General features: G+C 50.5%; 1 protein-coding gene across 1 annotated transcript in view; it reads right to left on the reverse strand.

Annotated features, from left to right (window-relative positions):
- Positions 1-17,673, reverse strand: part of LOC147701385 (trypsin-like) — a 123,620-nt gene that overhangs the window by 74,645 nt on the left and 31,302 nt on the right. Inside the window, exon 3 of the mRNA XM_086930074.1 lies at positions 8,139-8,392. Coding sequence (XP_086786200.1) covers positions 8,139-8,392 — 254 coding nt within the window. The remainder of the gene's footprint in view (positions 1-8,138; positions 8,393-17,673) is intronic.

The raw sequence follows: 17,673 nt of genomic DNA on the forward strand, positions 1-17,673 counted from the left end.
ATATCCTAGATAACCAAGCTCTGGGGCCCTTTAAAATGTCAGGGCTCCATATTCTTCTGTCCACCAGTGCCTAATTTGAGCTGGTATTTGCAGATGAGGGCCACCGGTACTCACTTCTAAGGACTGCTGCTTATTTACACAAAGGGGAAAGACATTGGACGAGAAAGATAGAAATGCCTTCACAAAGTGAGAAAGCAAGAACCTGCAAGTGTGAGATAAAGAGGCGGGTGTGGGAGTGGATGAAACTCCAGATGGATTTCAAACTATGCAGCCTTGGTATTTGGTGCATCAACATGCAATTGCACTGACTGAAGGCTTCTGAGCAGAGATTGACCACTGGCACTCTTATTATACAAATTAAGCACTGCAGCACCTAGTCCCTAGCATCAATCTAGGGCCCGCCTCATTAAAATCATGCCAGCCCCTGCCATAACTCTTTGGATTGGTTTTTGAAATCCAAAGTGAAAACTGCAAACAAAAGTCAGCGAGACTAGGCAGTAAGCAGAGTTCCTGCAAGCAGAATTTAGGTTTCAAGGCTCTTCCGTGAAACTGCAAATGGAAAGGGGCGACCATTCGGTCCCCCCGAACGTATGGCAGAGTACCACGATCCCCCCGGGAAGCCATCTTGGGCGGGAGGCGAGTCTCGGCTGGTATACCCGAAGCGGCGTAGCCGGGGCGCGCCTTTTTCCCGCCCTAGAGTGGGTTGGCCTAGACACGAACGCGGCTGGCCACGCCCTTGGGCAGGCAGGGGCGGGTTTACGCCCGCCCTGAAGACGGATAAAAGGAGAAGTAAGACCAGAAGGCATCCTCTTGTTCCTGTGCTCTGAAGCTGCACCTCCTCGCTGCACATGAGCTCGAGACGGAACGAAGAGCCAATTTTGAGCGTTGTAATCGTTCTTGTTTGTTTTTCAGATACTCTGTCGGAGAATGCCGAAGAAGGCGGGAAAGCGAATGACTACCGACCAGATGCTGCGCGTTCTCATGAAAGAGATGACCGACCTAAAGAGGCGAATGGATAAAAACGAGGAAGGGGGGCCGAAACGTCCTTTGGCGGGAGCAGCCCCGGGAGGAAAAGGCAAGAGGCCCAGGAGGGGAGCAACTGGGGGAGACATCGTGGGTCCCAGTACCCCGCTCGAAGCACCCACCCCCGTGCCGGAAGAAGGGAACCCGATTCCCGTAGTGGTCACTCCCGTGTCCGGGGAAGATATGCCGCCCGAACTGGCAGCACAATTAGCAGCGTGGTTGGGTAAAGGTAGCGAGGGCGCCACGGCTGCCGACGCGCAGGTCTTGATGAAGCAACTGCGTGAAACTCGGGAAGCAGCGAAGGTATCCACGCCGGCTGCGGCAGTAGCGAAGTCACAGGGGACTGGTTCGGTCGCAGAGACAGTGTCCGGTTCAGGTAAGCGGCCATTGCCGATTGCGAGGGATGAGTCAGCACCCTCTCGAAGGGAAAAGTTGGGTCAGCATGTCCCTGTAGCTATTAAGGAAAAGATATGGGCAGGGGAGTATGTAAACATCTTCTCGTTGCTTACTGATCATTATGAGATGGAGCATGTTAAGGGCCAGAAAGACCTCATGCATCCGAGTGTTTGGCGCGCAAAGATGGCCGCCTTTAAGGTAAATGAAAACATTGGCAATTAGGGCAAAGCGTGGGGGATATTTACATCGATCTTGGGGGAACGAAGGCCCGAATTGCTACCCGAATTGCCGATTTATCAGTCACGGATCATGGGGTACTCTGTATCACACGAGGGTAATCATTGGTTCTGCTATGATAATCTGTTCAGAAAGGCAAAAGAACACGATAAGAATTTAACTTGGGATTGTTATGATTCTGTGTCCTGGTCCAAAATGGAGGATACTGGTATGTTGAAATTGCCATTGGTAGGGAGTAGCGTTGGCGAACCCTCCCGCCAATATGCGGGGACGCCCTTTCGATCAGGTACGGGTACCGACAGTCACTCGAGGCCTACCGGCAATACAGGTAAAAGGGGGGTCTGTTGGAACTTTAACAGAGGTAAATGTACTAGGCCCCAGGGGTCGTGCAAATTTAGACACGAATGTAGTGGGTGTGGGCAATCATCCCATCCTGAGTCCACGTGCAGAGCCAAAACGGGTGATAACGGGGGTAGAGGAAGCGCCAAACAGGTCTAACATAGTCCGAGGGGCGCCTTTACCTACCCCGATTGATACCTTGGCAATGATTCCCTGGCTCAGTGAATACCCGGATCGTACTTCCGCTGGGGTGTTACGAAACGGTTTTGCATATGGTTTCCGCATCCCAGTGGGGGACTTTCAAGGAATAGAGAAATGTAAAAATCAGATATCGGTCTTGCAGCATACGACCGTGGTACAGGAAAAGATCCGGAAGGAGGTTACTCGAGGTCGAGTCGCCGGTCCGTTTAGTGTACCCCCGGTGGCTAACTTTGTTTGTTCTCCTTTAGGGGTGGTCCCCAAGAAGGACCCGGGGGAGTTTCGGCTGATACATAATTTATCAGCCCCACGTGGTGCTTCCGTAAACGAAGCGATAGACCCGGAAGTGTGTTCGGTGCGGTACGCATCCTTCGATGAGGCCGTAGCCATTTTGAATCGCCTGGGGCCTGGTGCGCTGATGGCAAAATCTGATATCGAGTCAGCGTTCCGGTTGCTCCCGGTACACCTAGACGATCAGCGTCTCCTAGGTTTCATGTTTCAGGGTCTTTATTACATGGATAGGTGTATGCCGATGGGGTGCTCTATATCTTGTGCCTATTTCGAGAAATTCAGTAGTTTCCTACAATGGGTCTTCACAAAGAAGACGGGTTTCCAACATGTGATGCATTATCTCGATGATTTTTTGTTCTTGGGGGCAGCCGGGGATCCGGAATGTGGGCAGGCTTTGTCTGCATTTTGTGTCTTAATGAATCAGTTTGGTGTGCCATTGGCACCAGGTAAGACTGTTGGTCCTTCGACTTGCCTCGAGTTTCTGGGGATCGAGTTGGACTCCGGAGAAGGTTGTTTCCGTTTACCAGGGGACAAAGTGTTAAGGTTCAGGTCATCCCTGCAAATGTGTATAAGTGAATCTAAGGTTAAGCTGCATCAATTACAGCAGTTAGTGGGACAGTTGAATTTTGCCCTGAGAGTTATACCAATGGCCCGCCCCTTTTCCCGCTCGATCGCTCAAGCCATGGTCGGCCTGAAAGAGGGCCATCATCGCACAAGGCTCTCGGCAGAGGTCCGCCAGGACATGCGCATTTGGTTGGCATTTCTGGCGGATTTCAATGGTCGAGTCGTCTGGAGCAAACCGGCCGTGTCCTCTGAAGAGCTGGGGCTGTGGACAGATTCGGCTGGGAGCATAGGTTTTGGTGCCATTTTTGGCACTCGTTGGTCTGCACAAAAGTGGCCGGTATGGTGGCATGACAGTGGATTGACAAGTAACATTGCTTTCCTGGAACTTTTCCCCATTTTGGTGGCCCTGAGAACATGGCCTGAAGGGTTCAGAGATCACTCTGTGGTATTCTGGTCTGACAATATGACCGTGGTTGAGTGTATCAATAGCCAGGCAGCACGATGCAAATGGATTTTGAGGCTGCTCAAGGAAATCGTATTACTGTGTATGCAATTGAATGTGCTATTCAAAGCAAGACATGTCCCTGGGGTAATGAACCAGGCGGCTGATGCCCTTTCTCGTTTTCGTATGCAGGCCTTCTGGGGTTTTCTTCCCACAGCGGACCCGGAGCCGGCACCCTTTCCCGAAGCTCTCTGGTCTCTCGGTGCCCCGAACTTCGTAACCTTGTGGGAGAGAGTTTAGCACCCAGGACGAGGAAGGCATATGAAGGGGCGTTCCGGTCCTATTTTGCCTTCTTGGGGACTGCTAGAGAGGAACTTTGGGGTCAGGAGGAATGGGTAGTGAACTTTCTGATGTCTTTACATCTGGCTGGGAAATCGGTGGCCACGGCCCAGAGGCATCGGGCGGCCATTTCCTTTGTTGCTAGGGCTCATGGGATCCAGGACCCGACAGCGTCTTTCGTTGTACAAAAAGCGCTACGTGGGTGGCAACGCCTTGAGGGTCGCAGAGTAGACGAAAGGCGCCCGATAGGTTTGGATAGGTTGGCCCAGTTATTATCCAGACTCCCTGCAACTTGTTCATCTCAGTTTGAGACAGTGTTATTCCGGGCCGCTTTTACGCTGGCATTTCATGGGGCTATGCGGGTAAGCGAATTAGTGGCGAGGAACAAGCAGGATGTGACGGGAGGGCTGTGCGCAGAATACGTACAGATCAGAGGGGAGACAATGACTGTCTCGTTTGTGAGGTCCAAGACCGATCAGAGTGGGATGGGTGACTGCATAATCATACGCAGGATTCCCGGGTCCTCCATGTGCCCGGTGAAGTGTTTAGAGGATTATTTAACACGAAGGGTGGCTTCATGGGGGGGGACCTTGTTGAGACATGCTGACGCCACCCCACTGACAAGGTTTCAGTTTCAGCGGGTGCTTGCAATGTCGATTACAGCTGCGGGCTTGAACCCGGGCGAGTTTGGGACCCATTCCTTTCGGATAGGGGCTGCTACAGAGGCTACAGCCAGGGGTCTGAATGTGGAACAAGTTAAACGGGTGGGGCGTTGGTCCTCCAATTGTTATAAGAGGTATGTGCATTTGCACATGTTGTGAAGCTGTAATGATGTACTCATGCTTCTTGTTTGTTTGGTTTTCAGTTACGCAAGCCTACGAGGCGGGGCGGACTATGCAGTCGACCCAACACCGGGCCAGCGGTCAGACATCACCGGCTGTGAAAAGGGAGGTGTGGGTCGTGGGCCACTCATACGTGAGGCGTGCCGCGGACGTATTCAAGACAGGTGACATGATTCACGTGGCTGGGGAATACGGGTACAGTGTGTCCTTCTACGGAAGGGGCGGTCTCTGTATTGACCAGTTTCAATCGTTTTTCGAGGGTTTGCTAGGGCGGATGAGGTCACCGCCGTCTGTAGTCATAGTACACCTTGGGGGCAATGATTTGGTCACCACTGGTAGATGACTTCTCCTTGAGGCAATGCTTTCCACTGTAAGTTGGTTAGCAAGGAGAGTTCCAGGGTGCACGATTGCGTGGTCCCATATGATCCCACGGAAAGTGTGGCGGGGGGCGTTTTCTGTTTCAGCTTTGAATCATTCTGTAAGGAAAATTAATAACAAAGTGAGTAGGTTGTTCCGTTCCAGTACACTGCATTCTATTTCGCATGGATGTATTAATGGGGACAGTATGTATTTGAGTGATGGTGTGCATCTGTCTCGGGTGGGGAATGAGTTACTCATAGGAGACTTCATAGCTTGGTTAAAAACGTTAAAACATGACCTTTAGGTAGGAGTGTTGTGGGGGGTCCGGATAGCCGGTCAACTATCCGGTCCTGTGGCGGTAAGGTCATGATCGGTGAGCACTAATTGGAAGATCCCTATGAGTGGGCGTCACCCATTACGGATGGGAGCGCGCGGGGGAGGTGGCCATTGGCCCCTCAACGGGGAGGCGGTCCCTTCTAAGGATGGGTCGCCGAAAGGAAAGGAAAGGCGGTCAAGACCCCTTCCTGGGTAGGAGGGGTTACAGCCCCCTCCTGGGGAATTTCCCGGGGCCAGGACGTCTGCGACGGCAGATGTGGTAAGTTGTGTGGGGTTTGGGGGGGGGTCTACGCTACCTTCTAGATACCTCACACGAGTCCTCGTACGACCTTTAAGTGGCGTCGAGTTTTATTGGGGCCCCTGTCAAGTCAAGGGAAATTGGTAAGTTGCACTTGAGGTACGCCTCTGTGCCGCCCCTCACAAGTGAGGGGGATATTTCTGGGTTAGGGATCTTGACACCGGTTACGACCTTGCCGTTGGCCCTTAAACGTTAGGATGTACAATTTCAAAATTTCAAGTAAATGTTTTGTAGGATGTTAGTTCGGCTAGGAGGACCTTTGTATTAGAGAATATGTTAAGGTTAGCCAAACATCGCAATGTGGTTATGAAATTGTACATAATATGAAACTGTTAATTTTGTTTTAATTTTGTTTCATATTTTAATAAATACGGCCGGGAGGGTCACTCCCTCCCGACTTCCAAAAAACTTCAGAATTGTTTCCTGTTTCCCATCCTTGGGGATTTGTGTTGAGAGGGGGTGGCGGGTATCTCAGCCATATGGAAAGGGGCGACCATTCGGTCCCCCCGAACGTATGGCAGAGTACCACGATCCCCCCGGGAAGCCATCTTGGGCGGGAGGCGAGTCTCAGCTGGTATGCCCGAAGCGGCGTAGCCGGGGCGCGCCTTTTTCCCGCCCTAGAGTGGGTTGGCCTAGACACGAACGCGGCTGGCCACGCCCTTGGGCAGGCAGGGGCGGGTTTACGCCCGCCCTGAAGACGGATAAAAGGAGAAGTAAGACCAGAAGGCATCCTCTTGTTCCTGTGCTCTGAAGCTGCACCTCCTCGCTGCACGTGAGCTCGAGACGGAACGAAGAGCCAATTTTGACCCACCCACCAGCCCCTGAAGACAGCGATTGGTTTTGGATAAAGTTTGATGTTAATTCGGAATTTTTCGTTTACAGGTTGTCGTATTATCGTGATGACTTTGAGTATGCAATAAAGAATGGTCGATTGGTATTATGTTTTGCAAATGAAGTAATTCTGCTTTAGTGTCTCTGAGTAAGCATGCATTTAATAAAGTTGTTGTTGCTACTGTCTTTTAGAATTAGTCATTTGTAATTTAGTTAGCATTGTCGTATTTATTTTGGTCGGGCGGTAAGGTCATGATCGGTGAGCACTAATTGGAAGATCCCTATGAGTGGGCGTCACCCATTACGGATGGGAGCGCGCGGGGGAGGTGGCCATTGGCCCCTCAACGGGGAGGCGGTCCCTTCTAAGGATGGGTCGCCGAAAGGAAAGGAAAGGCGGTCAAGACCCCTTCCTGGGTAGGAGGGGTTACAGCCCCCTCCTGGGGAATTTCCCGGGGCCAGGACGTCTGCGACGGCAGATGTGGTAAGTTGTGTGGGGTTTGGGGGGGGGGTCTACGCTACCTTCTAGATACCTCACACGAGTCCTCGTACGACCTTTAAGTGGCGTCGAGTTTTATTGGGGCCCCCGTCAAGTCAAGGGAAATTGGTAAGTTGCACTTGAGGTACGCCTCTGTGCCGCCCCTCACAAGTGAGGGGGATATTTCTGGGTTAGGGATCTTGACACCGGTTACGACCTTGCCGTTGGCCCTTAAACGTTAGGATGTACAATTTCAAAATTTCAAGTAAATGTTTTGTAGGATGTTAGTTCGGCTAGGAGGACCTTTGTATTAGAGAATATGTTAAGGTTAGCCAAACATCGCAATGTGGTTATGAAATTGTACATAATATGAAACTGTTAATTTTGTTTTAATTTTGTTTCATATTTTAATAAATACGGCCGGGAGGGTCACTCCCTCCCGACTTCCAAAAAACTTCAGAATTGTTTCCTGTTTCCCATCCTTGGGGATTTGTGTTGAGAGGGGGTGGCGGGTATCTCAGCCATATGCTCTTTCAGAGTAAAGAAGATGAAGCTAGACTTCTTACATCTTTGTCTGATAGATGGTGCAGGCTCATCGCAGTCACTTCAACGAAGGTCCAACAAGTTACATTTTCAATGTAAGAATATTATTCACCTAATACTGACCTTTGCACAGTCCTGGAACCTCAACTTTTTGGATCTCAGAAAATCTTCACTTCTGCTAGCAAAATTACTGGAGTCCGCTTGTGTATACAAATATAGCACCAACCACTGCACAGCACATAGCTCTGCTTATACCCAGAGGACAACATGCATTGAACTTGGCTAGATCAGCAAGCTTCAGCAACATCCTGCAATGCATTTCTCCACCTATTACTGGAGGTAAACCTCCTGAGACAGTATTCCTCCTTTATGTCTTTGAGATGCTACATCGATGTTAACATGACACAACCAAGTTGTGGTAACATACTTACTGCAGCCTGGCGTTACCCAAGATACAGCATTCCTTTGCAAATGGTCCCTGTGGATATCCTCAAAGGGAGGGAAGAGAGAATGATGCTACAAAGGGACTTTAGAAAGAGATTATACACATGAGGAGCTGTTCAGTGAAATGATGACAGGTTACATACAACCAACAAGTTTTCTTTCACCGGAATATTTTTTCACCTTCAGGGCTGCTAAGCGTTCCCCATCCAGACACCACACAGTCAGTTCCTTCGGGTACACAGCTGGTGGGCAGAGGGAGTGCACGTACATATTCATTGTAGACAGCAGGTGTCGCGAGTTTGAGTAGCATGATGTCATTCTCATAGGTCTGCCGATTAAACCCGCTATGAGGGATCGCCTTCTCGACGAATGTGAACTGTTCAGTCTCTTCGTAGTTTTTGAGGTTATGTTCTCCGAGACGGATCTGGAGGCTTCTATAAGGCAATGAAACAATAATTTTACTTCTGGACAACCTCTCATCATTGATTCTGCTAAATCTCTGGAAATAACCCTAGACGAAAAACTAAACATGATGAAACACATCAGCGCTACAACAAAGGGTGCACATTTTCAGATTAACACACTAAGAAAACTGAAAACCTTCATTCCCACAATTGACTTCAAACAGGCAGTTCAATCTCTAGTAATTCCCAGAATTGACTATGGGAGTGTCGCACTCTGAGGTCTACCCAAATCAACAATCGCTCCTCTCAGAGCCTCTATCAATACAGCCGCTAGACTCGTCACAGGCACCAAACGCAACTGCCATATCTCCCCTGACCTTCAGGCCCTCAACTGGCTACCTTTTGAGGCCAGAATCCAGTTAAAAATCGCCTGTATGACACATAAGGCACTTCATCACAAAACTCCGAGATACCTAGCGGAGAAACTAGTTCTTTCAGGCGGCAACAGGTCTACCAGAAGCTCTAACAATCTTCTTCTGAAACCTCAACGCTTCTCGAAGAAAAAAATGTACAATTGTACCTTCTCAGGAATGGCACCCTGGATTTGGAACGCTCTACCCCTAGAAACGAGACTTAACTCATCTACGGCCTATTTAAAAAAAGAAGTGAAATCTATTCTCATGTCCAAATTCACTTGAACTTGTCCTAGACATTAATGCAGCTATGTACTAATCTTTAATTGTTCCCAGGTCTTACTATATTCATATATGTATCTATATGTATCACTGTATCTATATGTATGTGTTTATATGCCATTACCTATAATTGATCTGTAAAGCGCTCTGATACCCGCAAGGGTCTTGTTCGCGCTATACAAAACTGCCAAAATAAAAATAAATAAATAGGGCTGTGCCTGCCTTCCACAATGCTGGCTCCACTTCCTGCTGGGTGGCTGATGACCCTGCCCCTCTCCCTGAAAGGAAAGGAGAGGCCAGGAAAACAAAGTGTTCAAGGAACAACCAGAACTGGTTCAGACCTTGTTTAGAACCCTCCTGAACAAAGGGATCAAAGACTTTTAGGGGTATAAGTACAGGACCCCTGACTACAGAAAATTAGATCATCCTGGAAACAAGAAGGAACCTCTGCCAAAGAGAAAGCTGGAAGACTGAAGAAGAAGGGCTTCCCTGCTGTGTGATGCTGGACTGACCTGCAGTTGCTTGGGAAGGACTTTGTTGTTGCTTTGTCCCCTTATTTGAAGGAATCTCCAAGGGCCTGTTGTGAGCTGGCTCCCTGTTTTGAAGTCCCAGGAACAAAAGGACTTCACCCCCAGCTTCCTGAGCTCTGCTGAGAGAGCTGTGTCCTTCCTAGCGTCCTTGGGCCAGTTGTGGTGCCTCTAGAAGTTGTACCTGTGCTGGGAAGCTGGAAACCAAGATTTGAGAGACTTTGCTACAGAAAAGTTACCGTATCGTTCACTTGGGGAGCGCATCCCTAACAGCGTGAGGACATTTCTGCCTCTACGAAGGCCGAGATCGTCGTAGCGCCTGTTACCTCCTTCGTTTGCGGGAAGATCAGCATTGCTGCAAGCATCGTCGTAGAGCCTGTCATCGCTGGGTGAGATCGCCGCACAGCCTGTTTGCGAACCGCATCACGTCACTGTGAACATCGTTGCAGAGCAATTGCATCGAGGAGCTGCGAGAGGAAGATCGCCGCTGGATCACGCATCGTCGCCCAGGAGATCATTGCAGCCCCTGCAGATCATCGCATTGTGCCTTTGCGAGACCAAACTTCCTATGGAACCTACGCACCGGAATCCATACAAGTCATCGCCTTCCTCCCCATAAAGACCGGATTGGTCGCAACACGCCTGCTGCTGCAGCAGGACTGTCACCAATGCCTCCCCAGGGTCTCAGGAGCAATGCATCGCTTGTTTTCCACCGCACCAGCTTCTGCTTTGGAACTTTGTCGCATTTAAAGGTACTGTTGGCTAAACGTGACGCAACTGTGAATTTTTCACGCAACTGTGGATTATTTTATCGCAACTTTAAGAACTCATTCGTAACCATATTCTTGAACTGTGTATGTTAGATTTTAGTCCTTTTGGTCTTGTGTAGTTTAGATTAAATACCTTTATTTTTCTAAACTGTCGTGGATTCAGTTTGTGGTGTTTTTACTGTGTTACTGTGAGTGTTGGTACGCATACTTTACACATTGCATTTGGATAAGCCTGACTGCTTGTGCCAAGCTACCAAAGGGGTGAGCAGAGGTTATCTAGAGAGTGTTTCCTCCTACCCTGACTAGAAGCTAGGGTCCCTATTTGGACAGTGGTACCTACCTCTGTAAATTAAAGACCCCTAGTTCTAACACTGTTGGTCCGCGGTGTGATTTGAACTTGTATTTGTACTAGACCCACAGTGATTGGTGTACATCACTAGTGAGTGCAGACCACTATGCCACCACATACTACTGGTATTATTTTGGTTGGTTCTATTTTTGAGTAACTCTTCAAAGCATCATGTCTGTGAGTGGAAAGGCACCCAGTGTGGAGGCAGAATTGGAATTGGAATTTGTCATTGAGATCTTAGGCAATTCTGCCAACAGATGAGTGCCCCATAAAGAGCGGCTACCGGAAGGAGGAGCTGCAGAGAATCTTGAAGGTCCATTGGGAGGCACAAGAGGGAAATTATGCAAGTACAGGGAATGGTTTTCAAACCAAAGATCTGCCTGTGAGCAGAACAGGCTCAAGGCCTGGCAGCAACCATCCCAGTAGGGGCTTCACCCAAGAAGAGTTACAGGAAAATCAGAGAGTGAGAGAATATGACTTGGAAATCATGAGGATGAAAATGAAGCAATTGGAAGTAGAAAGAGCGTCGGAGGAGAGCAAAAATGCCTGTGCCCTGGAGGAAAAGAAATTGCTTCTGGCTCACGAGTTGAGCATGAGAGAAACTGGATCTGAAAGCCAAGAAGGTGGATTCCAGTTCAAATGGTGGCAGCGCACAGCCAGTGCAGGGGGTAAAGTATACATTCCCAAGGATCTGGTGCAGAATTATAATAGAAGTGAGGATATTTATGCCTGGTTTACTTCTTATAAAATTGCATTGAGAATTAATGGTGTGCCTGAACAGCATTGGGGGGCGGGCCTGTGGAAACATTTTGAGGCTTCTAGGAGGAGTGCTCTAGAGCCCTTAGAGTTAGCAGGAGCTATGACTTACCCCAATGTGAAGGAGGCCCTGTGTCTCAGGTATGGACTTACTCCAGAGCAGTACAGACTGCAGTTTAGAAACTCCAAGAATAGAGAGTCTGAGACTTGGATGCAATGTGTAAATTTGAACTCACGTGCACTAGTCGGTTGGATGAAGAGCAGCAAGGTAACTGATTTTAAGGGGTTATTGCATTTAATCAGTTGGGAGCACTTGAGTAGTCTTTGTGTTCCAGAGCTCCACCAGCATCTTTTAGACAGCAGGCTGACAGACCCCATTGAGCTTCCTAAGGAGGCGGACCGCTGGACCAGTACCAGGGTCCACAGAAGAAGTGTGGGTACCACAGCCAAAGGTGGGCAGGGTCCCCAGAAGAAGAGTGGGGGGACAAGGGTAACCAAAAGGAGTTCTCTAAAGGGCCCCAAAATAGTTCCCAGGGAAAAGAGTCCCAACCCCCCAGAACTAGACAGCCATGGCCCCTAGGGCCAGAAGGGATAACCAAGGGCCCTCTGCATGCTATCACTGCGACGAGGTGGGCCACTTTTCATCCAGGTGTCCCAAGAAAAACCCAGCACCCACTGGTGCTCCCGCCCCAGGTTTAGCAAGTGTAGCTTTGGGAGGGGATTTTGTTTCCAGTGGATGGGGGAGCTAGCAGTTATGACCCTTGTCTCTTTAGGAGACCAAGAGGTGGTCCAAGACACCTTACTGCCCCCTAACACTAAGAAATACGGGTAGAAGGTGACCATCAATGGGAGAGAGATAGAGGCTCACAGAGACAGAGTATCTGAAGAGCAGTGTATCCTCAATGTACTCCGCCCGGTAGTTGCAGCTGATAGCTTAGTGCGCATCTGCAAAGTGGCACGTGTTCCCTTTGAGTGGGGGGGGAGGGTCTGTGGTGTCTTGGTGTCTTGGAAGATGTTGTTGGTGATGCCTTGCCTGTAGACCGTCTGCTAGGTAATGACCTGGAGAATTCTCCATGGAAGGATGTAGAGCACCAAACTGCATTGATCTGTGTGACCACGTGTGCTATGGCAGCCAGTAGGGGTGATTCAGCAGAACTTGAGCCTGAAACAGTGGCCCAGAGACCTGCCAAGAACAGAGGAGGCAGGGGGCGCGGGAAACCCGCCCCCGTGGTTCCCACTGCCCAGGAGGAAGCAGAACCTGAGGGGATGCCCTGGAGCCTACCGGGGAACAAGTGGCCGAACTGGGGGAACTGCCTGAGCTGACCCATTGGCAGCAAGAGGGTGGCCCTTCCAGGGAGGAGTTCTGAAAAGCGCAGAAGGAGTGCCCTTCTCTTGTTGGTATGCGGCAACAGGCCGCAGACCAGGCAGCAGGCCTAGGGGCCAAGGATCATTTCATTTACTTGGAAGATGATTTGCTTTATAGTGAGCCTAAGTTCACTGAGCCCGGTGTAGCCCGTGTGCTGGTGGTACCCGAGCGCTTCAGGAACTTCCTAATGGTCTGGCTCATGACGTGCCTCTCGCAGGACATCTGGGGTAAGACAAGACCCTACACAGGCTTGTCACCCACTTCCACTGGCCCAGATGAGGAACCACGTTGGGACATTCTGTAGGTCTTGCCGAACATGTCAGGCTAGTAGCAAGAGCGGAGGGAAGTGCAAGGCACCCCTCTAACACTTTCCTATGGTGAGCACCCCTTTCGAGCGGGTGGGCATCGACATCATGGGGCCCCTCGACCCCAAGACAGCCTTAGGCAACAGGTCCATTCTGGTCTTGTTGGACCATGTCACCCGGTACCTGGAAGCAGCCCCTCTCAGGACCATCACAGCACCCGTGGTGGGCCGTGCATTGATGGGGAACCTCTCCCGTGTGGGGTTCCCCAGAGAGGTGGTCTCCGACCGGGGTAACAACTTCATCTCTAGGTACATGAAGTCTCTGTGGAAGGAGTGTGGGGTAACTTAGAGGTTCACCACTTCTTACCACCCTCAAGGAAATGAGTTGGTTGAAAGGTTCAACTGCACCCTGAAAGGTATGATTATCAGCCTAGCGGAGCCCATGAGACGGAAGTGGGACGTATTGTTACCATGCCTGTTGTTTGCCTACAGGGAGGTGCCTCAGAAGTCTTTAGGGTTCAGTCCCTTTGAACTCCTGTAGGCCACCCTGTTAAAGGACCTCTCACTCTGGTGAAGGACGGATGGGGGAAGTCCCGTGGGAAAGCCCCCCAGGATGTGTTCAGCTATGTGCTGGCCATCCGCAACCAGACACAACGCTTCAGGAAACTTGCTAAGGCGAACCTAGAAGCTAGCCAGGAAGAAATAAAAAGATGGTACAACCAGAATACACTCTGGTCAAATTTCAACCTGGGCAGAAAGTGTGGGTGATGACGCCAGTGGAGCCCTGTGCGCTCCAAGACAAGTGGACAGGGCCATATGAGGTGGTGGAGCGCAAGATCGAAGTAACCTACCTGGTTAACTTGAAGACTCACAGGCAGCCCCCGAGAGTCTTGCATGTGAACCGCCTCAAACCCCACTTTGAGAGGTCTGAAGTGACAATGCTCATGGCTACAGATGCTGGAATGGAAGAGGAAAGTGACCCTCTTCCTGACCTCCTGGCAACCAAGGAGAAAGATGGGTCAGTGGATGGTGTGGTCCTCTCACCCACCCTGACCCCAGAACAGCAGAGGGACTGTTGCCAAGTGTTGGGTCACTTTGCCCTCCTTTTCTCCCTGACCCCAGGTATCACCAACTGGTGTGTCCATGATGTGGACACTGGAGATAGTTTACCTGTGAAACTAAAATTGTAAGGAGTAGCTGACAAGGTCAGGGCAAGCAACAAGGAAGAAGTTTCCAAGATGTTGGCGCTAGGGGTGATTGAGCCCTCCAGAGCCCCTGGGCTAGCCCAGTAGTCTTAGTACCAAAAGCTGCTGCACCCGGTGCCACTCCAGAACTCTGGTTTTGTGTGGACTACCGTGGGCTCAATGCAGTTACGAAGACTGACGCACGCCCCATCCCCAGAGCTGATGAGCTTGTGGACCGGTTGGGAGCTGCCCAGTACCTCAGTAGGTTTGATTTAACTTCTGGGTACTGGCAGATTGCCTTAACTGATGGGGCCAAAGAGAGGTCTGCATTCTGAACGCCAGAGGGGCACTTCCAGTTCTGAGTCATGTCCTTTGGGTTGAAGAATGCCCCTGCCACGTTCCAGAGACTGGTTAACCAGGTATTGACCAAGCTGGAGGAATTCAGTGCTGCATACCTGGATGACATTGCTGTTTTTAGGTCCACGTGGGAAGAGCACTTGTAACACCTCTGTGAAGTATTGAAGGCTCTGCAAAGGGCAGGCCTTACTATCAAGGCCAGCAAGTGCCAGATAGGGCAGGGATCTGTGGTGTACTTGGGACACCAGGAAGGGAGCGGCCAGGTGGTGCCACTACAGGCGAAGATTGATACCATACTGGCTTGGGAGCCCCCCAAGACCCAGACAGAGGTGAGAGCCTTTTTAGGTCTCACCGGGTCAAGGGATATGGCACCATTGTTGCCCCCTTGAAAGAGCTGACTTCCGAGAAGCAGCCCAAGAAAGTGAATTGGACCGAAGCCTGCCAAACTGCTTTTGATGCCCTGAAGACTGCCATGTGCACAGCACCAGTGCTCAAGGCGCCTGACTTCTTCCAGTGAGTTCATAGTGCCAACAGACGCTTCAGAGCATGGTGTGGGAGCAGTACTCTCACAGATCACTGATCAGGGCTGGGACCAATCGGTAGCTTTCATTAGCCGGAGGCTACTTCCCAGGGAACAGAGGTGGAGTGCAATTGAAAGGGAAGCTTTTGCTGTGGTCTGGGCTCTGGAGAAGCTGAGGCCCTACCTGTTTGGGACTCACTTCCGTGTTCAGACAGATCACAGGCCCCTTAGACGGTTAATGCAGATGAGGGGTGAGGACCCAAAACTGTTGAGGTGGTCCATCTCCCTACAGGGAATGGACTTCACGGTGGAACACCGCCCTGGCACAGAACACACCAATGCTGATGGTCTGTCCAGGTTTTTCTGCCTTAGTGAAGAGAACTCCCAAGAGGGTGGGTAGTTCTTCCCACTTTCAGCTGGAGGAGACATGTGTTAGACCTGGCATCTTTGGTGTGGTTTCCCCCTATCTTTTTGCCGCTACCACCTGTATTTTTGATGCTGTGCTGGATTTCGTTTTTTGCTGGTTTGGGCACTGTGCCACAGCTGTTCAGTGTCAAAGTGCAAGTGTTCCCTGTGTAAATTGATACTGTGATTGGTTATCCATGATTGGCATATTTGTGTCAGCAAGAAGTCCCTAGTAAAGTGCACTGAGTGTGCCAGGGCTGGTGATAACAAATGCTACTAGTGGGCCTGCAGCACTGATTGTGCCACCGACATGAGTAGACCTAAAATGGTGTCTCAGGCCTGCCACCACAGTGCCTGTGTGCAGTCTGTGAACTGCCATGTCCTCCTGGTCAGCGTCCCCACTGGCCAGGCCTAACCCTTCCCTTTCTTTCCACTTTGGTCACCCCTATGGAAGGCCCAAGGTACCCCTTTGTGCAGGGTGCAGTGTATGTGAAAGGTAGATCATGTACTTTTGCAGGTGACATGCTCTGGTAGTGAATTACAGCCATTTTCGTTTTTCACTATTGTAAGGCTATCTTGCCCCATAGGCTATCATGGGGGATGCTGGCTACATTGGCTACCAGCATTTCCTTCCATAGGAGCAAGTTAGGACATAAATGTCTGGTATCCCTGAACTCAGAATTTAATAACACATCTTTTAGGAAAGGTTGTTTTTAAATCCTGTGTTTGAGAACAACACTTTTAGAAAGTTGCTGTTCTCTTGTCTGACCCTTCTGTGTGCCTTGGCCTGCTTGTGAATTGGCTGTCTGGTTTGAGAGTGACAAGGGCTGGGAGCCCCCAGGAGGCTGGCCTGGTCAGCCCTAGGCTGAATGACTGCATCTTGAGTGTTGAGAGGGGATAGCACTTGGGCCTGAATAGGGCTAAGCTTGCCTTCCACAATGCTGGCTCCACCCTCGTCTGGGCGGCTGATGACCCTGCCCCTGTCCCTGAAAGGAAAGGAGAGGCCAGGAAAATAAAGTGCTCAAGGAACAACCAGAACTGGTTCAGACCTGGTTCAGAGCCCTCCTGCACAAAGGGATCAAAGACATTTAGGTGTATAAGTACAGGACCCCTGAGTACAGAAAATTAGTTTATCCTGGAAACAAGAAGGAACCTCTGCCAAGGAGAAAGCTGGAAGATTGAGAAAGAAGGACTGCCCTGCTGTGTGATGCTGGACTGACCTGCAGTTGCTTTGCTGCCTAGGAGAGGGGAAGGACTTTGTTGTTGCTTTGTCCCCTTACTTGAAGGAATCTCCAAGGGCCTGTTGTGAGCTGGCTCCCTGTTTTGAAGGAACAAAAGGACTTCAGTCCCCAGATTCGCTGAACTCTGCTGAGAGAGCTCTGTCCTTCCTAGAGGGCATGGGCCAGTTGGGGTGCCTCTGGAAGTTGTACCTGTGCTGGGAAGCTGGATACCAAGATTTGAGAGACTTTGCTACAGAAAAGTTATTGCATCGCTCGCTTGCGGAGTGCTTCCCCTGACAGCGCGGGGAAATTCCCGCCGCTACGAAGGCTGAGATTGTCGCAGCCCCTTTGCCGCTGCCGAGACGTTGCATTCTTCGTTTGCGGGAAGATCACCATCGCTGCGAGCATCGTCGCAGAGCCTGTCATCGCTGGGTGAGATCACTTCACCGCCTGCTTGCGGACCGCATCACGTCACTGCGAACATGGTCGTAGAGCCACCACATCAAGGAGCTGCGAGAGGAACATCATCGCTGGATCATGCATCGTCACCCGGAGATCGTCGCAGCCCCCACAGATCATCGCATCATGCCTTTGCGAGACCAAACTTCCTACGGAACTTACGCACCGGAATCCATACAAGTCATCGCCTTCCTGCCCATAAAGATCGGATTTGTCGCAACACGCCCGCTGCTGCAGTAGGACTGTCACCAATGCCTCCCTAAGGTCTCAGGAGCAATGCATCACTTGTTTTCCACCGCACCAGCTTCTGCTTTGGAACTTTGGCGCATTTAAAGGTACTGTTGGCTAAACGTGACGCAACTGTGAACTTTTCACGCAACTGTGGATTATTTTAGCTCA

This window comes from Lissotriton vulgaris, chromosome 7 (genome assembly GCF_964263255.1).
Source record: "Lissotriton vulgaris chromosome 7, aLisVul1.2, whole genome shotgun sequence".
Taxonomy (NCBI): Eukaryota; Metazoa; Chordata; class Amphibia; order Caudata; family Salamandridae; genus Lissotriton; species Lissotriton vulgaris.